Genomic DNA, 25,755 nt, shown 5'->3' with positions numbered 1-25,755 from the left:
AGAATTTCAAGAAATCCCTATTACGAAAACGATGTGCTGCAGCACCGAGCAATTACTAACCCCGAGCTCGACGACGAGGTTTGGAGGAAACGAGAAATACACGAGTCCCTCTTACCTAAATCAAAAGAGCAAACACCGCTAATTACATCATCAGGAACGAGACCGTCAGCGTGCATGTGTACCGTGGCGAACGAGTTACCTATATGATGGAACGAACGGAGGCGAAAAAATGTAAAAGAAAAGTAGGAAGGAATGGGGGAAAGAAAAAAGAGCACAAAGAGACAGTGGCGACGCAAGGTCGAGTAGCATTCCGAAAGTTAAAGAGTTTCGCTGTAAACGATAGCTACGTAGTGGAAGGTGGGCACCTCGGAGGTGGAGAGTAGGTGGTGAAGTGGCCGAGGAGAGAGAGTGCAAGGTTTAGGGTAGGACGCAGCTCGCAGGAGCAGTAATATCGATCGATCCGTCGAGTTCGAGGCTCGACAGGGTCGACTGGGGGTGCTGCAAGTAGAAAAGCTCTCCCATAAGCAGGCAAGCTGGCTGGCTGGCTGGCTGCCCGGGCACGGACTGTTTCCACTGTCTGTCTGTCCGTCCGTCTCGTCTCGTCTCGTCTCATTTCGTCTCGTCTGGTCTCGCCGCGTCTAGTCTCGTCTATCTTTGCCTCTTCGCTCTTCTTCTCGTCTTGTTCTCGTTCATTGCATACAGAGACACATACAACATACATGATTTTGGTGTCGGTCTCGGTATCATCGTTTTGATACACCATGTAACGCTATAATGTACTCGGTGTGACGTGGAATAACAAGAAAGAACGCACGATAGGTTCGCAAAGAGGTTCGGTTTGTCGAATCGTTTTGCTTGATTGTGTGTTATCTCGTGTCGTGCCGTGGACGTACGCGCGGTACGGTTCATCGCTGTGACCTTGAGAAGCAGTGACAGTGCGTGTCTCTGACCTTGGCACAGGGTTCGCCAAGTTCTCCGATGGCAGCGCGAGCACCGCTGCCAGCCGCGACGACAGCTGATCGACCACCGGCCAAGTGGAATCCCAGTGGAGGATGTGCACCGACTGGATTGCGTCACCGAGCATAATCAGGTGCGTGCGATTGAACGCGCCCGTTTCGAGGGCTGATTCTCGTCCGGGACGAAACGCCACTCGGTGAACGACATTCGTCCCGCGGTTACGTAACGGTTACGGGTCGACTCTCGCCGGTTAAAACACTGTCGGAAATTTCGTTTTGTGATTCGAGAAAGATCATCTCGTTGCGTGGAAATTTTTCCCGTTCGTTAGTGTGTTCGTTTGAATCGAAAATGGATCGTCCAGAGGTGAATTGACGAGATTTTCAACTACCTGTTCATTTGGAACAGTGCCATGATTTCACGCGTTTCGTATAAATTCGATTTCAGTTGCGATCCAGATCGCGTTGATATGCGATTACTCGAAAGCTTCGCGTACAGTTCGGTGCAGGCTCCACTGACACAGATTTCGTAAAGGTAGAATCCACTATCGAGTTTACGTAAGACCGTGAGCAAAGGTACGTGTATAGCGTACTGGGTGAACTGCCACCATGGCCAGTCGGGTGACATTTAAGCGTGGCTGTAGTGACGTCGTGTATTAAACGCGCTCGAGTTACTTTTTACCTCAACGATTGGGGACACATGAACCTTTTGTTAAATCTTTGGTAAATCAACAATTTTTTGAAAATTATCAAGTCGTTTCTTGCAACTTGTTTCTTCGGATCAATCCTCTCTCCTGTTTACATTAAATCGATTGACAAATAATTGTCATTTGCAAATATTAATTCTACACTTAAAATACATAAAATTCGCAAAAATTTGTATTAATGTATACTAAGTGTACACTGTGAAACAGTATTTATCACTATCAGACAACGTTAAAATACTAGAGTAATTTTATTTATAATCTAGATAACACTTTATCAATTTCAAATTAAATATATGATATTTCAAGCAAATTGCAAGTTAATAATCACGCTTAAATCCGCAAACTCGCAACGAAACGCGATAAAAATGATATATTTAATTTCTATAACGATTATGAAAATGTTCTATTGCCATCTTCGACGAGGAACGAACGAAGAGGCAAAATTTTGCGCAGCGAGAGCGCACTTGAGTCGCACCCCTTCGCAGACGAACAGGTTAAAGACGAAAGTTTGCCACGGACAAGGTCAACAGCTAACTTTTAACATTAACCATATCCCGCGTTCTCATGGAATATCGTAGCCATGATCTAATTTCTTGATATCATCTCCTCGTAACATTCTATTTATCCATTTCAGAGTCTGTTCTCGCTAGTTTCAAGATCGAGCCTCGATCTTTATCTGAACCCTCGATTAATCCTAATTGCATCGCGTAAATTATAAACATCCATGCAAACGTGCAAGCGATCCATACCGCGTTTTCACTTCTTTGTAGGGTGTCTGCGCCGCGAACGTGTTATTCGATGAAAACTACCCTAGCGGAATGTTCCCAGGTGCTGCGAGGGACGCGCACGCGTTATTTTCCGGAGAAAATTGCATCTTGTTGTAGCGACTTGTAGCGCCTCTTTAAAACGATATCGTAAAATAGATTATGGAAACAGAGCTGTTAGGGTAATCGATGCATGGCTGTACATATTTAAAGATTGATGGGATTATTTGGAATGAATTTAAGATAACGAAAGCTGATCAACAATTCGAGGATACAGTTGGAGGCTGTTATAATTTAAAACAGTTAATAACAGTTAATATAAATTGTGTATTTTGTCATGAAATAATTAATTGATTTAAATAACCGAATAATTTGTGAATGGATTTGAAACGTCAATGAACAACTTGAGGGTTGAGACACGTTTCTGTTACACGAATAATATGGCACTATAAATGTAGAACAATCGATATGTGGTAATATAAATCGTGTATCGTATTACGAAATAATTAATTCGTTTAAATAATCAAATAATTTAAGGGGATGATTGAAACATCTAAAACAAAGCAATCACCCTGTGGTTTTAATACTAAGTACCATCTTTAACGGAGATTTCATTTGAATGGAATATCATTTTTCGAATAGTAATTCTTTAATCATTTCAATCGTACTAATTATTTCAATTACGATATTCGATGAATTATTAATCAACTTGCATTCAACAGCGTTTCAATCGTATTTTCATAAATGTCGATATCGCGGATCTTCTGCCGCTCGAAACGAAAGTCTGTCAATGTTACGAAGCGAATTACATTATTTCACATATAATTACACTACATCATTCGATAAAATATTCGACAATTCCTATTAAGATGAATAATCACACGGTTTACTCGAAGGTTGCATAGCCGTTCAGGAAGAATATTCCGCCGTGTTATTTATCCTGGTGTAGAGGATATTTCCACTAGATTGTATCGTTGATCGAGTTCCGCAATTAACGACGAGAAAAGGAAATGATGGAAATAGTGAGTGGGATAGAAATACGGCGTGACCCGATCTGTCAGCTACAAGAAGTAGCTACGTTACTGCCTGGCCATGTATCTGATGTGAACTTGATAACAGCAATTAGGACGCGAGTAATTACTGTTTAGCGATGTTGATTTTTTTCGACTTGCTTTTTTCTATCATTCACCACCGACCGTTTCGCTTGATACGAACTTTTCGCTTGAACTCAGTCGAAAGATCAGAAAGATCGTAAATGTTTGTTTAAAACAGCAAAAATGATGTTAACGAGCAATATGGAAATTGTTTGAAGCGAAATATAATTTTTTCAAGCGTGCAATTCTAACTAGGTAGTAATGTATTGTGGCACTGGATCGTTTAATGTATGTGTTTGTGTGTTGTTTTAGGAGATAAACAGAAAGAAGTTTCTGAAGAATGAACATCGAGGGAAGAAATTGGTGTAGAAAAATCGATGAAACGGAAGATATATAGAGGTTTACCGCTTGGACGAAGCTATACATTAACAATGGACACTAGTGAATCAAGAACAGATGCGCCAGTACGAGTTCTCAGACGTTTGCAGAGCATGAAGAGGAGAAGATTCGTCTGACTTCGTAGACGCGTTCGGTGCCAGTTTAGAGAATGGAGGAGTCCTCACCAAGGATTCGTTCCTATCTGGAATGCTGGGACGTAAGTATTATAAATTTCTCGTACAATTCTTTGTAATTTAAATAATCGCACTATGCATAACGGTATACCAAATCAACTAAATCTGTTCGACTAGTTCAATGAAAATAAGAATTTACTTAATATGTTACGAATCGTATCATTTTCTTTGATTCTTCCACGTATATTTCTGTAATTTGAACATAGAAATTAAGATTGAATTAGACATAACTATATACCAAAACAATTAAATCCAATTATTCAGAATTTAGATTAATTGAAACTTAGATGAAAATTAGATTTTATTTAATATTTTATCAATCATATCGATTATTTCTCTCTCGCCGTTTTTATTTCTCTTCTTTTTCTTCTTTTTTATTATACTAAAACGTATGTTACTGAAATACTTCAACATGGCAGACAGAAAATTAAACGAAAATTAAACGACGATTAAGATCTCGAAACAAAGGAGAAAGAAAGCGGCGGCTCACAGTTACCCAGGAGAATGCAGTTGTCGGGACTTTTTCCCCGATTTAGACTCGAATTTTGAAAATTACCCGCACACACTAAGGAAGCACGAAGCATTCTCGTCCGTACGATCGTTCAAGATGCAAGTCGTTCTTTGTGCCAACCCCCAGTCAACTCTCGCTACGCGACATTTATACAACCTCGCGGACACCATTGTTTCTTAGTCCCTCGTTATTTTCGCTTTAAAATTACATCGTTTTACAGACGCCTCGAAGACCATTGAATTTCCTCTCCATTTGTTTCATTTCCAGGATCCATCCGTTTCGTCCTCGTTACAACACCATTAAATTTACACTCTCTTTTTCGTGGTAATAGAAGGTTTGTCTTTAATCATTCGTTTTGTACACTGTTTTCTTTTCTTTTTAATAGAAAAAGGCATTGTTGCATAGTAAACGCAATGACACAAGTCTCTTTTGAAATGATCATTTCAATATTTCATAATACCACTTACAATTTTTGTGATTTTATCATTTTATTCCTTTTCCAAAAATTTGTCCTTCTAATCCTTTTACTTCGGAGAGATGAAAAATAAGTTACTAGCCTTAATTTTTCTTTTTCAATTTTTCTTACAATAATTTTTATCGATTCTTGCTTTCATCTCCTCTACATTGAAGTTTTAAAATCTTATTCAATTTTCATTTAATTACCAAATTTTCTATTATTGGCAACTTTTGTACTGTCCCTTAAATTTTTCCAGTAATGTTTCCTATTTCCTTTGCCAGCACGAGTCATATCGACCTCTGTAAAAATAGTTTCGCATTAAAATCGAATCAATACACGTCGAATGGAATTCTTGCGAAACTAGTTCGATTGTAACACACGTACCACAATAACAGCGAAATATCCAGGAAAGTTGGTAAGGAAGATATTCGATTCGACCCATCGAAGCGGAAAAACGCGAGGAATTCGGTCGCAACATCCAGCTCCTGTCGTTGCTTGACATTTCGCCGCACCGTCGAAGATTTAGGATTTTCATTCGACTATCGAGCGAGGAGTATCGGTCTGATGTTCTTGAGGAAGAACACAGCTCGAGGGAAAATCGATGGCCAGAGCCGAACAGCTCTCCGAGCGGAGAGCTGGGATCCATCTCGAAAATGAAATTTCCTTGAATGAGTTTCTCGGCTTTTAATCGATTCGCGAAAACTTAATGTTCTTGAGCGTCAAGGCAAACGTTTTAATGAATCGTCCGCGAGAATTTGTAAAACACTAAAGTCGGCAAAGACCTTAATGCGAACGTCGATTACGCAGCCAGACAAACAAACGTTCGTCCGATGAAAATCTTTCCACGAAAACGGTCATTTTGTCGAATTAATTGTTTCCTCCTCTTCGTAATAACTTGCAGGTAAAGGGGGTTAATTAACGATAAGACAGAGTCGAATACAGATTCCTTAGATCTTCTTTCTCTTTACGTTCGAACTGATTAAAATCTGTTTGAACTGACATAGCGGATGGTTAGTCATTTTCTTTGCCAATCTCTTCTCGTTTCTTCGCGTTTCTTTTATTCTTCTTTCCTTTAGCTGTCTAATAGTAAAGGAGATTTGCTCGTTTAGCTTTTGTTAAAAATCGGAGGTAGAAAGTATCATGGAAGTTTTTGGAGATTTTTACGACGTTTTACACCGGTACATGATTAATTGAGAGACAGAGATTCGAGCAAGTCGTCAAATATAATAGTATGTATTTTGTATTTCAAATATCATCGTATGTAACTTATTTATTTTCTATAGAGACTTGATATATATCTATAGACACTATCTGACACTAGTGCAGCAAATATTGGGAATTGTTCGTCATTTTATCATACCGTCGAGAGATTAACCCTACTGTTCTCAGTAATTTGTAAATATTCTAATTTATATTACAATTTATTATATAATTTATTGACACCGGAGTAGAGAAAAATGGAACCATCGGAAAATGAAAAGCATTGAGCTAACATCATTTGATAACAGTAATATCGGAAAACGATAACTAATACACAAAGAGGGTAGCAAAATTATTTGAAAAAGAAAAGATTATTTACTTGTGGAAGATCTTTCTTTTATATATTGCATCCTTCTTTTCTAAAAATACCAAGCACCGATAATGTGAAATATCGATACGACAATAGTTAATTAAAGTTGTTAACAACTTGGATTAGTGTATACACGAGACTCACGATAATTAAGCACTAAATGGTAAATACGTTAAGTAGTAAAAATTAAAGCCTAGTAATTAGAGGTAACGATAGAAACGAGCATTTGTGAGAAATATTGAACAAACATAAAAGAAAACTATATACGTTTTTCAGGCACCTTATCGTTTTATAATTTTGTTTGTTTACGAGAGAAAACATTATAATTGAATCAGAAATTATTGCAAATTGATCGAATTGTACGACCATGAAAAATTACTAGTGAAGTGTGATAGTGTAATGAGTTGACATAGATAAGAGAATGTAAATAATGTAGCATATCGCGTATTAATTCAACTAAATTTTTCAATAAAAGGACATGGCGTCAAAGATATCCATTGAAATCAATGTTTAAGGAAAAATATATACAGCTAGCTTATATAAACGAATGAGATGTAAAAAATGTTTTACTAATTCATTAAATGATGTACACAGAGACGTAGGAAAGAGAAAATGTTCAAGAGATCCTGTTAAATGGAATTTAAAGGCAAGGTACGCAATCCCAAATAATTAAGAGCACAAACACTGATTGGTGCATTAGCAATACATAGAAGCATTTGCTTTCGATGGCTTTCGATGTTTTTTCGACTAATAAAACAAACCTCATCTTTTCGACCGACTAACAATAAAAAAATAAAACGAAATACAAATATCGTCGAGATATAAAAAATTATACATATGTAATTATTCGGATGTAAATACCTGATCAAATTTCAATATCATATGGCATTTAATATCAGCGCTATGATTTCATGATTTATTACCACCTGCTAACTGTTTCAAGACATTTCGAACGTTTATTGCAATTTTACTGGAACGCGGGTCACCTCCGTCTTAAATGCGCATCACTTTCCGCGAAATCAATTCCAAGCATGCTCTTACTTGGGAGAAGGTCAGCTGCTAATGTTAAATAGACTTTTATTCATCATTTTTATAATTTCTCCGCCTTCGTTATTTCCAAATTACCGGAGTACGAATTCTGTTTGATCGATAAATTTTCGTAGAAATAATTTTCGAAGAACGTTCGATACTCTATAATTTTATCAATTACAATAAGTTAGAAAACGATGTAGGTTACTATTATCGAGGTTAAAAAATAATTTACAACAAGATTGATTAGTGAATTTCTTGCAAGAGAGATATTCTTTTAATTATGGCTTCCAATTATTTATTACGATTTTCAAAAGTCTCGGTACAATTTCTAAGCGAAATCTCAATTAAGGTACTCGTATAAACTGCGTATATTTATGCATTCATAGTAATATTTTCAATACAATTTATGATAAGTTTAGGGGCACAAGAAATGTATAGAAAGTATATATGTACATAATATGCAAAAAGTAAAATACTTGTGATATTTAATTAAATCGCATTTAAGTTCTATTTCTGTAGCTATGTCCATGATGAATATGAATTTGCATAAACATCTGCAGTCTGCTATCACGCCCTTCCTCGATGGCTAGAAGATATTAATATCATGGAAAGTTCACGCTTTCACGCAGTGCACGCGTACTTTATCACGCTACATAGTTGAACACAAAATGAATAGTTGAACACATTAATGAAAAATTTATACGTTTGCTATCGTTCAAAATATCTTGACGAAATTTTGACGAATTAATCCTTATATCATGGACCTTGAATCATATTAATATAAATCCTATCAAATGACCGAGTGTCTTGATATTCGTTTACAAAATACAAGATATTTACCACCTTTACATTTTATTCGATATTTTTCATTTTTCCAATTACTTTAAATTCCATTGACAAATTTTAGTAATCTCGATGTCACGTTACTTACAAAAATATTAGAAACAAATGGTTTAATAAATACTGGCAATATTACACTTAACAAATTAGGAAGACGAAAGAAATGCATGCGAGTATGACAGAAATATTGAATATCTTGATATCTTCATTTTTTTCTACATTTTTACTGTAAATTCTGTGGAGAAATATTTACAAGATGGCTCTAGTAATTGTAATAATGTTACAAATAAATAGCTTATAGTAAACGAGAAGAGAATATTTAGTATATTTGGTAAATCGAGAGAAGGGGACAAATGCATGCGAAAGGAATTGGTGTTTCCAAGAATGAGACAATTTAAATATAACAGTACGAAACGGCGCGGCGTGGAGAACGTAAATCATCAGCCATAAATCATCCACGTTGCACTTGACACGCGTGTCCTACAAAGCTACACCCAGCTGTTATCTGTATGTAATGTTCAAGATGTCGTGAAAATTAGACGATACACGACAGATCGAAACGTCGAAGCAATTTGTTAGCGTTGATTTCCCAATGGTCGTTACTATTCGCGTTATCTTTCTTTGTAAGTAGAGAAACCTCGTAGAATTTCTGTGATTTGGTTCTTTCGACTATTCGTTTACGTAACATCGTTTGCATACGTCGATCCATCGACCATTGGGGAACTATCGATACCAAGGAAAATGGCGAAAATTTCGCGACCTTTCGCCTTGACACGGTGCAGCGGTTCTCAACGAAGGCGCTGGTATTTCAAAGAAATCTCCAGGGTAATATTCCTTGTGATCGATAAGTAAGAGGGCGAAGTTAAAGCGGGTAATATAATTAAGACGCTAGGATGGAGATAGGAATGTTCGAACAGGATTTTCAAAGTTAATACGAGTTAAAGGAAAATACGCGGAATCCGCCTGGTTCTAGGAGGTCTGACCTGATTCGACGGTTAACGATATTACAATTTCTTTTACGCCATAAACGAAGTTAAGTACTTGCTATTTAGCGTGTCGCGGCTCGTTATTTTCTCTTATTCTTCGTGACTTTTTAAGTACATTTTAAATCAAGGATTATTTGATTTATTATCTGGTAAAACGTGTACGGTATTGCCTGATGCCATTATGAAATGTGTATTATGGAAATCACTCGTTACAGAATATGTTCATAGACGTATCGTAACATTTTATCTTACAAGATTCGTTACTGTATCCAAATATGAGTAAGTATAAGAAACAGATATCGCAGTCATTCAAATTTTTTAATTTACTTCGTCCTGCTCTTGGAACCAAAACGTTTCCCTCCACGAGTAAACATAGTAATTTACTTTCCTACGCGAAATGCTAGAATTCCCTGATACGTTAATATTACAATGGTAAATTTAAAATTTCCCCATGATTCTAGACAAGATCGTGGAATTGTTTGACGTTGAAAGATCTGCCGTTCTGATATTCGAACGTTAAACTTCAAATTTCATTGGAAATTCAACTCGAGAGTTGAGAACCGCTGACCATAACCTTCACAAACATTTCTGAATTCGACTCCGTTCGACGAATTATCGAACTTCTGATGAGCACAAAGAACCATTTCTATCGCATAAAAGAATAAAAGGAGACAGAATGGGAATAAAAGAATTCGAATGTATCCTTTGTAGCAGAACGAAGACAAGTACTCGGTGGCGAACAGCCAGGCACCATTGCAGGCTGGCGAAGAGGAACACCCAGAACGCGGTACATGGACAGGGAAATTCGACTTCCTGTTGTCTCTTCTGGGCTACAGCGTCGGCCTTGGCAATGTCTGGCGATTTCCATATCTGTGCTACTCGAACGGAGGGGGTGCTTTCTTAATACCGTTTACGATAATGCTCATTATCGCCGGGCTTCCTCTCATGTTCATGGAGCTTTCCTTAGGTAAGTAAAGTAATCCCTTGTATCTATACGTGGAGCGTTTAATTGTTACATTGTTACAATGTACAAGTATTTCATTATATTGACACGGTAGAATCTTGATGTTATATTGGATAATCAAGTGACTTCGTTTTCGTGTAAGAGAATATCATTTATTTAATGTAATGTAAATAAGTAACTAACAATCACTAGAGTATTAGGATAAAACATATTGTGAAGGATGTTCGGTATATTGCAAAGAGATATAAACTACGCGCTGCTAAACCGTGGTGTTACATAATCTATGAAATGACATGAAAATGAACAGCTGTTGTTTCCGTTTTCAAATCCAATCGAGTATAATCTCTCTGTAAAATTATCGAAATTGAAAAATAAATATGTTCTTTGTGTTTCGTGTTCGGAAGACCAGCGGATATTACAGTCTCGCGATGGTTAATCAAAAGAATCGAGTAGTTCTATTTTAAATCTGCCTGTTCTGTAGTGGCCAGTTCAAAATTCTTAGAAAACAGTCGCACCTATCTTGGAATACTTGGAACGCGAAGCTACCACAGTACGCCACCAAATAACTATCGATTAATTCTATATCGGTGAAATCCGCGTTGAAACTTTCCAAGAGTAGCGATCAGCTGTTCCCTTACGTCAGAAAAATGAGAAAGAAGGAAAGGAAATAACATAAATCGAATGAGAAATATTAATATTTATTAAATATTACGAGTTGGATCGGCAACATCGAGGACATCGAAACTACATCATTACGATGACGAAGCATAAAAGACGTGACGCTTTAACGTTAGATCTATCGCAGAGTAAATAGTATCAGACTTTTTATTTTTCCTATCAAAAGCATGCAGCTATTTTTTTTTATCTCACCTAAAACATTGCGAGATATCTTATCCATAAATTCGCAGAAGACTCGAATATATCACAAAATACACGGAATGGTTTTTCTATAGAAAACAACGTTCAATTATAAATACGAAAAAAAATAGACATCTCGCGAGATCTTTCGCTTATAACATTTGCATGAACGAAATTACGTCGCAAGATATCTCATCCGTAAAGGCAGAGGCGAAACCACACGGAAATAGGCATACAGCTACGCGATAAGAATGCAAACCTCATTCTTATGGTCATCTTGTGCTCAAGGTCAACCCATGTCCACGCTTGTTGATTTACCGAAATAGAACGATCAATGAACGATTGTTCTTCGTTACCAGGCTTACGTAACGTTATTTTTAGGCGAACCAGTGAACCGTTCGTGATATCGACCCCTGTTTTGCGATTCGATATTCCGTGTAAATTGCAGGTGCACAGCTAGGCCTGGCACAAATGGCTTATCGATCCATTTCTTCAGCTGTTTTTTTCCTTTCTCTTTTGCAATATTCTCTCCCACAGGGCAGTACGCGAGCCTTGGCCCAGTGGCAGCATACAAACGCTTCTGCCCCTTACTCCGCGGCTTGGGGTATGGAATGGTGTTGGTCAGCTCGGTGGTGATGCTCTACTACAATTTGATCATCGCCTGGACCCTTTATTACATCTTCGTCTCCGTGGCCGGTGAGATTTAACTATAGTATTATCCATAATGTTACATATCTTTTGCTTTCTTTCTCTCTTTTTTTTTAAGGATAAAAGGATTTTTGTGTCTGATAAGTTTTATGAACGAGAGAACACAGTATCACGGTGCGTGAATTATCGATTCGTCCGAGTGTAGGTTACTGCGTTTCAAGTGCCAACGGGTATCTAGGTTTCGCGGTATTCCTTGTGAATTTTTCTTCTTTCTTTCGTTCTTGGGAAAATGGATAGATGTATGACGAGGCAGCATGAAGAGAGATGAATAATAAATAATGAAACCATAGAAATATGTCGTCGTTAATCTGTCTATCTATTTAGCGACGATCGCAATAAAAAATAATTCATTGCATGCCTCTTAGACCAAGGAAACATTATCGAAACATCAGTGTTTAATATCGATAAAGAAATATTAATTGGTTTGTGCAGGAGCTGGTAAACTGCCATGGAGCAAGTGCGAACCACCATGGAGCACCGAAGACTGCTTCATGCCAGAAGCTGCCGAGGCGTGTATGTCTCAAAACATGAGCTACTTCAAAACAAGATGTTTAAATTCCACTCAGATGGCCTCCATGGGCCTGACTATAGAGAACATCACTAGTGCCATTAGAAGACCACCTGCTGAGGAATATTTCAAGTAAGGAGAGTACACTCGCAAGTATTGCTATTAAATCTAATAAAAGAAGAATTATGCTTTGTATCGTGTAATTGACTCAGTAGTGATAAAAGCGAAATAATTCAGAAAATAAAGTTATTGGTTGTGAATTAAACTACTTTTCTAATATATCATTTCAATCATGCGTTACACAGCAATCACGTGTTGGGGATGAGTAGCGGCATCGAGGAGACAGGTTCAATTCGACCCTCGATGGCAGTGAATCTCCTGTTGGCTTGGATTATCGTCTTCCTCTGTCTGAGCAAAGGTGTTCAAAGCTCGGGAAAGGTTGTATATTTCACTGCTCTCTTCCCATACGTCGTTCTGGTAAGCGTAATTTTCATCGACGCTTCTTTAGAATTTTTATTTTCTTCTGCAATTCTATAATCTGACTTACTTTCCATACTTGTTAATACTTTCAATAATTGTTAATAACTTTTTTTCAATTCCTACTAATACGCGTTTTATCATATCGAGTGATTTCCCCCACACCCCTTTTTTCACTCTCTAAGTCAGTCTCACGCAGAATTTGCTATTTTTCGACGATTCTAACCCACGGGGAGAGCTGTAAACGAAGAACTCTGTTTTCTGTTCGTAGATCACTCTTTTCATTCGAGGGATTTTACTTCCCGGCGCCGACGAGGGCATTCTCTTTTATCTAACGCCCGATTGGAAAAGGCTAATGTCCGCGAAAGTGTGGGGCGACGCCGCTGTGCAGATTTTCTTCGCTTTGAGCCCTGCTTGGGGTGGTTTGATAACGCTCAGCTCCTACAACAAATTCACCAACAATTGTTACAAGGATTCGTTGATCGTCGCTGTCAGCAATATCGGCACGTCCTTCTTCGCTGGTTTTGTCATTTTTTCTGTGATCGGATTCTTGGCTCACGAGCTTGACGTTCCTGTCGCGTCTGTTGTCGATCAGGGTGCTGGACTGGCTTTCATTGTCTATCCTGAGGTATGTGAATATAGAATTATTATTAGCATAAAACGTTCTTCCTTTTGTAAACTTATTTTAGATCAGGCTCAAGTTCTTTTTTGTGAAATTATGTTTGATGAATATTTTTTAAAGATTTATCACGTATTTGATCATGTCTTTAGATTGTATCTTGGTTTCATTTATTTTTCTTTACTCTTCGCGCGCTTCAAAATATTTCTATTAACATTTCGGTAGAGTTGTTAAAATAATACGTGTAATTATAATTACTAGATTGCAGTTTATACATTTAAGGGAAATTTAAGCGTGCAGAAATGTATGTGTAGTGCGCTAAAATATATATAATATTCGTTATAATATTTGTAGATCTTTATTTAGGTCCTATTTTTCTTTGGTTGTGTCTAGAAACATACGAATTTACATGAATATTCGTAGTCTAATAATTATTGTACAATCAATGTTTATTACGTATTAGTAGTATTTATACAATTCATTTCTACAGATTCGATAAAAGAAGTAAAAGACGATAGATTGAAGTCAATTTTAGAAATCGACCTTATAGGGAGAACTGAAAGACTTTAGGATTACAGATCAGGTTACAGGCTTCTTTATTTTCATACAAAACGAAAGTATCTACGTCTGAAACAGCATTTTGTTATTTTACTTTTCACTCTACTGCTACATTTTATGCCGCAGTGTACTAGCTACAGATTTCTGTATTTATGGACGTTTTAAATGTTTTTTTTCTAAAATTTAGTATTTAATACCTTTAATATTAAATGTTACACTATCTAAAAATATATATCAGACAAAAACATTTGTATAAACACTATGCATTAATCAATCATATTCATTATATATATATAAAGTATGCTGTGTTAATTATATATTTTTGTTATTAAAAAAATATATCATACAAATAGGTAGTAGCTCGTTTACCAGTTGCACCACTTTGGTCGCTGCTCTTCTTCGTGATGCTGCTCACTTTGGGTCTCGACTCTCAATTCGCACTGATGGAAACTGTTACCACAGCGATCCTTGATGCCTTTCCAGCATTGAGAAATTACAAATTATGGGTTGTCCTGGCAGCAGCTGTATTCGGTTACGCCGGTGGTATCATTTTCACTACCAATGTAAGTTTATATTGTACATAGGAGAAACCGCGAATGCTTCTTTTCTACAACTAATACCAAAAAGGATAATTAACTAATTTCAGACGTAGGAAAAAGAATTCGTAAACGTTACTAATAACTAGACATTTGTATTCATCGAACTTTAATCATTTTTCATTTATAGGATTGAAAAATACCAAGTAATACACGACTAAATTCAAAATACGTGATCATTATAAAAATTCAAAATACGTGATCATTATATTAGTTATAGAAATTTATTATATCAATGAAGATAATATTAGGAACCTACGAATATATATGTATTTTAATTATTATATCTAATTCACATATCTAGGTAATTTCATATTACATTAATATTCTGTAATTAATAATCTGTAATGCAGAATCTTGTCATTTGACAACATAATTATATCTACCAATATATAACAAGTACGCGATACTTATCAGATAGAGCTTTCGAATGTATTTATGTGTATCTTAAATTATTGCCGTAAGCTAACAGATAGACTGGCCGTCCATTTATGAAACTATATTACTTTTTACATTATCGTCTTATTGTCTTTACAATCTGAATATTTTAGTGTTATTCGTAGCTGTTATCTCCTTTTATATATCTGTTACCTATACTCTGAAGTATCTTAGAAATATTAGAGTACGATAAATAAAATAATTATCGTCTTTCACAATATTTAATTTGCTTATATGTTCCATGTACGTTATAATTTCTTTTCCCAAGTGAAAAGTTACAAAAATATGAGATAGAGTTTAAAAATTATTTTTCTACGAATTTATGACATATAAATTGAAAATTTCAAAGTATTTTACTATATTTATAAAAATAATTCATTCGAGGGTTAGTTTCAGAAGATTGCTCGTAATTGAAATGTCACATTTCGCTGCACTTCCAGGCTGGTATGTACTGGTTGCAATTGATGGACAAATACGCAGCGAATTGGTCGGTGTTATTGATCGCCATAGGCGAATGTATCTTGGTCGCTTGGATCTACGGTGCGGATCGATTTCTCGACGACGTGCAGCAGATGATCGGACCTCGTAGTCGTCCCTGGAGATTTTTCTGGACGTGGATGTGGAAAGTGATTACACCAGCTACGCTCTTCTTCATCCTATTTTTTAATTGGGTCGAATACGAACCGCTTACATACGGTGGCTACGTTTATCCAAAATGGGCGGACGTTGTTGGATGGGTTGTCGGTATAATACCAGTATTGGTCATCGTTGGCGTGGCTCTCGTAAGTAAAATTAAATCGTTCGACGTTGTTCGCGGTGAAATACGAGTGTCGTCGTTTACAGAGTAATTTAGGAACACGATAACATTTAAAGTATTTGGTCTCTTGAAGTCGGAGGAATTGAATGAGAGTTTCAGGATCGGTGCATACAATAGAATGTGGATTATTGGAATATTGATTATTGGCACGCCGATTATAAGAGTTCTTGATTGCATAGGCAGAAGTTCTTTCAGTTCTCGAGTGTTTTGTCATGTATAATTGTAACACAGAAACAGTTATATTAATATAACAAAGTACTTAGGTGCACTAGTTACCATATCGGTCGATAGCTTTTTCCTCTTTTCGTGACAATTGGCAGTTTAGAGTTAGAGTTTTTGTGCGTAGTTACTATATGATTTTATTTAAGTTATAATAAAGCGAAGTAATAATAGCTGCATTGAATGACAATACACTGACAGTAATGATTTGGAGATCGTATCTCCCTAGATCCATTACACTTCACGCTGTTTTTACGATCATTTACCTTTACATTCATTTCTCCTTACAAGCATTCTCCTTCTATCTAAATAAATATCGAAAATGCTTTGACACTTTCGAAAAAGTGCGTAAGTGCAGTATTTTTGAAAGTAAAATATCAATATCTCGATTGATTTAAAATGCACGATAATTTGAAGAAAACCGTCAATGTTTCCTTTCATTTTCTAAAAATCCTTCCATTCCAATCTCGTGACAAGTTTTTATTTATAGCAAAAACCGGCTGATCAATAAAGTGTTAATATTTCTATCAACCATGCGCATAGTAAATGACGCTTCAGAATTAAGAAAAAAAAAGGACTCTTGTTTCTCGTAATAATTACAATACCTATAGCTCGACCTTGGTATCCTAATAATATCCTAATTTTATCAACAATTTCATTAATATTATCAAAATGTTGCCACATATAAACAGACTGAAATACATTCATTAATACGTTATTCATTACAGAATCAACTGAGGGATCGGCGTCGTCGTCCTGCCTACGACGAGGACGACGATGATGACGACGATCTCGACAACAGGCTGTCGTGGCAAAGACCAGGAAAAGGGAAAACGAAGAAGAGCAACGGGAAGAATGTTTGGTGGCGCGCGAAGATGCTTTTACAACCGACTTCTGATTGGGGTCCTGCGGCCAGAAACCCTTCTACCCCATCGAGAACGCTCACTCATACACCGTCGCCAGGTAATCAAGGACTTGATTAAGCTCCAGTCGCGTGCAAGTAAACATCATCCGACAGGACGTGTATTACGTTATTAAACACGGCACGGCGTGGAGCGGTGTGGTGGAAGCATGGTCGTACGAGGCGCAATTTTCATCAGTTTCGGTTCTAATTGCATTTAACTCGGCTGGTAGCAGATAATAATTAATTTAGATATAATAAGCAATGATAGACACTCGATGACATTATACCCGAGCGAAGGTTAACGCTGTACACGCACAGGGAAACGGTGTTTTTCTTATATTAAACAAGATTATCTCGGATTTGTGTAGAGGTCTCCGCTTACATCATGTGCTGACGGTAATCGATAATGAGATACGTCTGGACCGAGTATTTACTTATATATTTATTTACGCGATTGTCGGATATGCAGGGTGCTGCAGAAAATATGTGCCTCGTACTTTAAAACGTACGTCAGTCGTATAGTTGTCGACCAAATTATGATAGAATGAAACGCTAGCAACACACGACTGTTTTATTTGTAAAGCACAAATGTGACGAGCAATCTGTCAACTATGATAAAACTAAATATGCAAAATACATATACAAAATGTCAATAGTTTATACAGTATTAAATCAGTTGATAGAATTCTAAGTAACAAGTGGCAATTTTATCAGTGAAGGATTATAACGATCGATTTAGATATATTTAGGATAATTGCTAATTATTAATCACCCAATGGTATTTCATTGATTCTTAATTATATTTCGCGGAAGGAATTCTTTTCATGATTAACATTTTCGGAAAATTTTTCTGCGAATATTCTTCAAATAATTTTTTTTGTTACGAAGAATGTAATGATATAATCAAATTCTCCTAATATAATTATCATCGTATAATAGAGAAATTATTGCTCTTGTGATAAGCAAATCCTAACTATAATGTATACTTCTTGCATATAAACCAATGTTAATTAGTAGCTTCATATCATGATGTTAATGGAAGCGAAACAACAGAAATTGCGTACAATGTGTAGAATAACGTCATGCATATTTAGAGAAGTCCAAACAGAATTTCAAGTAAAACTTTGCACATGTACATACACGAACTAATATTAGCAAATATTTATCGTGTTGTATCATATAGAATGTCCGACGTTTAACGACTCCGTACTTCACCAAACGCTAAGAGAAGTGCATTTCTACACGCACAAATTACAAAATTAAAACGATATAAAAAATCTTTAGCTTTAAAATCATCTACGAAGATACAGAAATTTGTTGAAATAGCAAAAATTTGGGAAACATTGACAAAATAAAATCAGACATTTTATATGTTACAACCTATTAGATCTACTAGGTTTCATGAAATAATTTTAACGTAGGCCCACCAGCAGGATACAATTCCGTGAGAGACACCATAGTCCTGGTAAACGGTCAGCCAATGATACAACCCTCGGGCACGTCTGGCACCACTCAGAAGCTTCCTGGACCGTCGATCCTGAAGAATTCTAGTAAAACCGATTTGATCACATCCCAGCAAGTCTGACACGATGTTCATTTTATCTGTAAAGACGAGTCTGCCCAGAAATCTATTGCCAAAGATACAACAGGCCAATAACAGGTAGTTGCATATCGCAGATAGGATCGATGATCGATCGGGTGGCGGTCAAACGAAGAATGGCATTGAACGTTCCAATAGAAGAGAGATATTCCTATGGATTTATTTTTTTAAAGAGGAATAGTCGGTGTATTTTTTCATATACTCGAACCCCACAATCCTATTAAATTATATCTTTCATTCAAATAGAATCTACGATTAATTATATGACAATTAAAGTATTTTTGTAATTTATTAAATTATTTAAAAATTCTTAATTTTCATTTTCATTCTCGTTTGCTTTACCAGAGAAGATGTTTGATATTCTGCTTTCTTTTTACAAGTTTCACAGTTCCAACGTAGACTCGTAAGAATATTTAACCATTATCGTCGTTTAACATTAAATGGCCACTATTTCGTTGTAAAATAGTATGTGAAAACTTGTAATCGGTATAGCGAATCGCATGAAATGTAGGAAAGAAAAGGACTAAAAAAAATTTATCGATCGCGACTAGATAGAAGACTGTCGATGTGACGAAGATGCCGCGTAAAGAAACTGTGACACGACTCCAGCACGCGCGCTGCGATGTAAAACCGTTAGGAAAAATTACGCTACTCCACTGCTTTCGATTGTACATACATAAGGACACGAAGAATACAAAGAAAATGATAAAAAAAAAAAAATCTCACACACGGACGGTAAAATATCAAGAGGATAACGAGAGGAATAATGGAATTAAATAATTGTAACGTATTCTAGCGAGGAAAGTTACGTATTTATCGCTACCTACGCTGAAGCGTCATTATACAAATTATTAAGATATAGCAATGACACTTCACCTTTTTCAGGTGGAAATCACTGAACGATTCAATTGCTCCCGTGTAAGGTATCTTATCTAAGATAATGTTCACTTGCACAGCGGATCAATTTAGGCGTTCCGTGCGATTAGGCATGTTCGATTTAGCCGTCAAAATCAAGAGGAGTTCGCGGTTAATTCCTCCTCGTCGCAATTCACATCTATGTAATCTCGTATCACCCGCCATAAACAAACAAAACACACAAAAAAAAAGAAAAAAAGAAAAAAAAGAGAGAAGAAAATACAGGCTAAATTTCTATTAATCCACTGGACAATTTTGTCGCAGAATATTTGTTGTTATCCGACACGTTCAGTCGCCACCATCTGATTTTTTGTAAAGCACCATTTCTAGTTACGCGAGCGTTCGGTATTTTTTCGATGTTGACTCGCGAAATGTTTCATACCTAAGTACCAGCTACGCTGTACCGTTTATCGAGAGAATAAGTGTGATCGTTCAAGAGCGCAAATTTCGAGGAATTGGAAAGTCGAGGAGATTTAAAAAGGGAAGGAAGCGAATCTAACTGTAAGTGCTGAGAAAGCGGAAAAATGACGCGGTCTTAGACAGTATTATCTTGCTGAAGCGAGGATGATTAGCGCTATCCTTCTTCCTGCGTTCACCTGTCGATGTCCTCCAAAAACGAGAGATCGCAACAATCGTTAGTTGATGGGGTATAGAATATTTTTGTTAAAGACGCGATTGTTGCACTATTTTAGTCGTTTTAATCCTTTCAGCGTTGCCACCATCGTAGCAATGGAATTTAAAGTGAGATTGAAAATCTCTGGGAATTTTAATTACGTAAGAGAATTACGTACTAAGCGTACGATAGTGTAAGTGATTCAGATATCTATTTATGCTTTTGGTTTACTTCTTTCGATATCTCCAACGACTGATAAACATGACATTTTATCGAAGCTGAATACTCTTATTTCCATTTTCACAGACTGAAAATAGAGAAGAATAATTCATAACTATGATGATCTATTTTATTGACTTTTTTTAAATTAGAAATTATCGTTACCGATAGCGATGATAGTAAGATTGAAGCTTTTACAAAGAGTCAATAAATATCGTGGTTCAATGCTTAAAGGATTAAATTGTTGAGCGTCAAAGATATATAATGTTCAGCGATAGAAGAGAATTATTTGTCGTTATAATAATGTACGCAATATGATCGGAAGTGGGAGGTCGAATTTAAACGGACGAAGTACGACAATTACTTACAAAGGTTTCGATGATACGATGCGAATTATACCGCTCTGCATATTTTGACGTGGATAGTAAAGTTAATGGTCGACGTTTACCCTTCGATGTAGTTTCTGAACAGGGTAAGCAGGTGTCGATAAACAATTAACTACGCTACTTGAGATATTGTAATGATCACGTACTAGAAAAAGATTTATGGCTGGATAATTTGTTGAGCAATAAATATGGATAATTTCTTGTGCAATTAATATTGAAATACTAAAAGAAAAGAGTAAATAAAAGTAACATGTAACATTTACAAGTTTTTTTAAAATTTATATTAGCTTCCATATCTTGAAAATTTATTGAATTATAATTATTTGTTATATCGACGTGGCTACCGTTACTTTTTATATTCAATTCATTATTTGTTTCATTACTTTTAACATTCAGAAATTAATTTCTGCAGATATTAATTATTTCGCAATTTCTAGCTAATAATATCGTTAAACAGGGAATCGCGTTTTCTTCGATTCTATCTTAAAATTTGTCACATGTAGCATAAGCAGGTCGACTATTTGCTTGGCTTATATATTAAAAGCTTATATTTTTCGATCGTTGTACGCAGAAGTTATTTCGGTTAAGAGACTCAGGGAGAAACAGCTGCTTCGATAGTTTAATTCTGTAGTCTATAAACTGAGCTTAGAAACATAGGGGAGTTGCTTTTATTTTTTGCTATTAATATAGATAGGTGGTAGCCATATTTGTAAAGGGGATAACGCAAGCCATTAAGTCACTTTTATTTCTCTTTACACAAGACAAGATGAAAAATATATACCAAAATAGGTACGAACTTCTCATTAAAAAATTTATCGATGCTTTCGTTTTAAATAATTTTGGTTGGCAGAAAATAAGAAGGCTTAATTGAGAAAATCATTATATTAGTAATAAATAATGTACGTTTAGAGCTTTTTATAATCCTATTAGTTTCTTTCTTTACAAATCATTTCGTCGAGTTTTGCATTAATTTTCTTTTACATATTTACATACGTACTTATTATAGAAACTTACTAAGTATATTATTATTAATTGTATAGAAATTAAATATGCACATATTAAGCTCCTTCTCCAAAATTACAAAAGAAGAAAACAGAAATTAAAAGGTCGTGATCCCTTACGTACGATATTTTCAGCCAACGAATACTTCGCCCGCTTAAGCTTGCAATTCGATCGCGTCCACAATTGGAGGACGACGAACACTTGATCTGTCCTTGTTACACTTAAAAAGACAAAGAAAAGAACTCTATTTTCTTGTAGATCGACTGTCGAGTGTTTCCGCGTGTATAACGCCTCCAATTCCCGTTATCAATTATAATATCTATTTTCCAGCTGCGTAAACTTTTCAGGGTTTCACCTAGTCTATTAGACTAATAGCTGTTCTGCGTGCTTCTGAGAATCGAACGTTTGTTCCGTAGAGTGTAGAAGAGGAAGAAAAAGAAGAAAATGAAGAGGAAGAAGAAACCGTGTATTGTATATATATATATATATGTGTATGTATATATAATATAATATATTCGTATATATACATATATATATATATCATATATATTTATTTTTGTGTGAACCATAGACAGTGAGATGATGGAAGGGTGTTTAGAACGAAGAGGGAAGAAGGAGGAAAGAGGAGAGGGTTGTGTCGTTTCACGGTTCAGCGAGAAAAGCGTTTCGGATCAATTCCTAAAAATAGGAATTATAAAAGAAACGTTTAAGTCAGTGATGTCTCGCAAGTACACCGGACACGCGCGTACATATACAGTCAATAAACGTGAGAAATCGTGATTCTTTATTTTTTATGTGACCCCGTTTGTAAAGTGTTGTTAGCTGTATCATATGTATAACATTTATCGGTATACTTTACGTATATATGTATATACATATACACATATACATATACACACGTTACAGGATATACATATATAGTATATTATACACATTATTGTATATTAAATATTTACATTATATTTATAGGCGCTTGTACACTGGTGTACGCGTCGCATAGTTTATTATATTACGTGTACAAAAGACAAGCATAAGAAAATAATAAAAAAATACACGACACGATTCATCGTTTGATATACCGCAAGAAAGAGGGAGGTTCTGAGCGAGCAAACGTCACGAAACAATTTAACTAGACATTAAAGCCGAGAAAAATAGAAAAAAATCTCGCTGCGTTCAAATTACGAAAAGGCAGACATACAAAATGTGTTAACTCATATCCGTGCGCGTGAGAATCTGTGTGGTGCGATTTTTTTTTTCGCTGCGTTTCGTTGAGTGAGTGAACACGACGAAAAGAAGTGTGAAAAGTGTGTGTAAGTGTACTTTTCTAGAGTAACAAGGGCCTAACTCCACTTTTTGTCCTCTTAACGGTCCACGTGTTCGCGTTCATTGGTAACGTACACAATTTTTATCATCACAAATTGATTGGTCTCGTCGAAGTATTTTTCGTTTGTGCATAAAATGAGCGTAGCTAAAATTAGAGTATCGTTTTAAAATCCTTTGACTTGTTGTTTACGTTAAATTCAACGAACAGGAAAAAATACAAGTTGCCGCGAAACTTTGCCTCTTAAAAGTCTTTTTTTTACACGGTGGTTCGTGGTTACAGGAATTTTCAGCAAACCGTTTTCATTAGAATAAGTTTCACGAGCTTTACGTAAACATGAAATTTGCAAACGATGAAAATTTCGAAGCCTCCTGCGACTATACGACTCGTTCGTAAGAAATCGCAGTTCTCGTTATATCTGCGACCAATATGGTTTGTAAGTAATGAAAGTGGACGTTAAGAGTAAATATTCGTCCTTTGCCATTAATCCTTTGCTCAAAGGGATGAACAAGTGGAGGAGGATTCTCACTATTGGCGTACAAGATGAATCCTCGGTGACCTAATTAACATTTTAGAATCTAGTCGTTGTTAATACTCAGAGCTTCACAGAAAATAGGCAAAAAAGTAAAAAATAAAAAAAAAAACATTAAATAGAGCGATATTCGAATCCCAAGATCGGAATTCGTATCCAATCGAGGCTCGTTAGCTTCGCATTGAAGACAATGAAAGTTTATCGAATCGATTCATATTCAAATACCGAAACCCAGGACTTTGTATCCCAGTTAGTCTTTCAGTTAATTGAATGCCCGAAATCCTGTCGATCCTCCATTTTACAAACATACGAGTAGGTACAAAACACGGTAATCAAAATACCAAGTATACAATTATCCATTAAGTATCATAGATTTTAATAATCTATCGTTTGTATTAAGATCCGTCTGTTTTCGATGAAACGTTCATTTCCTTTTCAACGAAATATTTCCGCTACTGTTCGTTTAATGGGAAGAAGCATTAGACTAACCGCATAAGCTTCGTTTGGATTAGTCAAGTTACTTCGATTCAACAAATTTCGATTCGAGTAATACGAAACCAGCCTGGAATTCTCATCTATTTTACTCGAATTTCTATGCTTGTTCTCATCTATTACCAAAGTTTTTTGATAGCAAATGATTTGCAATATTTCACATACCGGTACGAATGAATTTACTTGACTAAACGAATTAAATATGCTTTCAGGTTTTAAAAACAAACTCGAGATCTTCCAGTTGTTGGTTGACTTAAAGAAAAAAAAAAAAAAAATAATAGTTGCTAAGTGATGTAATCTTATTTCCAGATTTTTTTAGTACTTACTGATATGTACCGATACCTTTTCTTCTAAACTTTATATTCCGTTATATTTCGTATATATAAAATCTCTCTATTATGCATATATGTTTCTAATTACAAATCGATATTTTTTACGTACGTTCATAAACACGATCCCTTTATTCTCCATCAAGTGTCCTCTTGAAATTCAAGTAACTTAATTAATCTGAATGAAGATACACGTACTGATATATTCAGATTAGACAGAAACGAAATTATACCGATAGGAACGCGAGAAACGCACTCCAACTAGCCATATCCGAGACATAATCAAGAAACAAAAAAAGAAAAGAAAAGAAAAGAAGAAGCAAGAATTCTTCGTTTAAGGGAACCCTGACGAACGATTGTTCGATCGATGGCCAGATTTTGCCAGCTCGAGAAATGTGATTAAAAAGAGTACGGAGAAACAATCGCGAGAGAAAAGAGAAGATATAAAGTGCTTGGGATTCGTGGGAAGAAAGGGTGACTGATAGATAAGCATTCGACAGAACTTTAATGTCCTTAGGCTAGATAGGCGAATCTAATGCAGGTTTAAAAAGGAATTTAAACAAAAGATTTAGCGCGTTATTGACAACAACAATAACAATATTTATTATTATAAAAAGAGTTATGTTATATACAAAAGTAATGAATAATAATAATAATTAAATAATATAAATTAATAAATAGAGAGCATTAGCTGCCGGTTTAAACCGGTCAGGCCACGTGGTCGACTGTCCTAGATAGGGTTAAGATTTCGGTGACGTAGAATTATCGGTAACGATGCGGTAACTTTGTTGCTATTACAATGAAAAGTATAAAGTCTCATGATTTAAATGGCTTGTACATTTCATTAATTAAATATAATTAGAAGAAAATAATTGCAACTATCCCCTGTGTATAATTTCCAATAAAATCATATTTGATATTTAATATGATTTGTAAGTGTTTATCGATTAATAGATTTACGTTTCAAAGTACTCGAACTGAAAAATAATCTTCCTTTGGCTATTTCGTTTCTAAGTTGCTGCAGAGATCGTTCGTGCGAGGATTTCGATACGTGAATTCAGGGTTACCGAGTAATGTTTCGGATTTTACGTCACCAAGAGCAACCAATAGAGCGAACAGTACAAAGTAACGTGTCCTAGAGCTAATCGAGAAAGAGAAAAGCGTTCGAGAGCGAGGATAGTGTTAGGCGGTAGC

At 35.9% G+C, this 25,755-nt stretch overlaps 1 protein-coding gene across 5 annotated transcripts; it reads left to right on the top strand.

Annotated features, from left to right (window-relative positions):
• The first annotated feature begins 413 nt into the window (after positions 1 to 413).
• LOC100742245 (sodium- and chloride-dependent glycine transporter 1) lies at positions 414 to 20,747 on the top strand. 5 transcript variants are annotated; one of them, XM_033324026.1, is made up of 12 exons: positions 414 to 1,090; positions 3,831 to 4,113; positions 7,223 to 7,279; positions 10,198 to 10,453; positions 11,846 to 12,004; positions 12,449 to 12,656; positions 12,830 to 13,001; positions 13,273 to 13,629; positions 14,532 to 14,741; positions 15,653 to 15,994; positions 16,977 to 17,211; positions 18,574 to 19,048. In XM_033324026.1, exons 3-12 carry the CDS (start codon positions 7,262 to 7,264, stop codon positions 18,735 to 18,737), a joined length of 2,121 nt encoding a protein of 706 aa, XP_033179917.1. In that variant the 5' UTR covers positions 414 to 1,090; positions 3,831 to 4,113; positions 7,223 to 7,261; the 3' UTR covers positions 18,738 to 19,048. The 5 variants fall into 5 exon arrangements, 4 of the variants coding, with proteins under 4 accessions (XP_033179917.1, XP_012247523.1, XP_003485319.1 ...); XR_002947755.2 differs by lacking the exon at positions 7,223 to 7,279 and adding an exon at positions 19,304 to 20,747 and having other exon boundaries at positions 430 to 1,090; positions 18,574 to 18,812; XM_012392100.3 differs by lacking the exon at positions 7,223 to 7,279 and having other exon boundaries at positions 10,201 to 10,453.
• The last annotated feature ends 5,008 nt before the right edge of the window (positions 20,748 to 25,755 follow it).

Source organism: Bombus impatiens, unplaced genomic scaffold, assembly GCF_000188095.3.
Source record: "Bombus impatiens unplaced genomic scaffold, BIMP_2.2 scf_0049, whole genome shotgun sequence".
NCBI classification, from domain to species: domain Eukaryota; kingdom Metazoa; phylum Arthropoda; class Insecta; order Hymenoptera; family Apidae; genus Bombus; species Bombus impatiens.
The sequence above is the reverse complement of the archived record's forward strand: the minus strand, read 5'-3'. Positions and strand labels throughout refer to the sequence as shown.

Bases quoted from the DNA above. Each gene is read 5' to 3' on its own strand.
- LOC100742245 (XM_003485271.4), top strand. From the start codon at position 4,066: ATGGAGGAGTCCTCACCAAGGATTCGTTCCTATCTGGAATGCTGGGAC. The intron at 10,454-11,845 runs GTAAGTAAAGTA...TCTCTCCCACAG, and splicing joins GTTCATGGAGCTTTCCTTAG to GGCAGTACGCGAGCCTTGGC. The intron at 17,212-18,573 runs GTAATCAAGGAC...ATTTTAACGTAG, and splicing joins CACTCATACACCGTCGCCAG to GCCCACCAGCAGGATACAAT.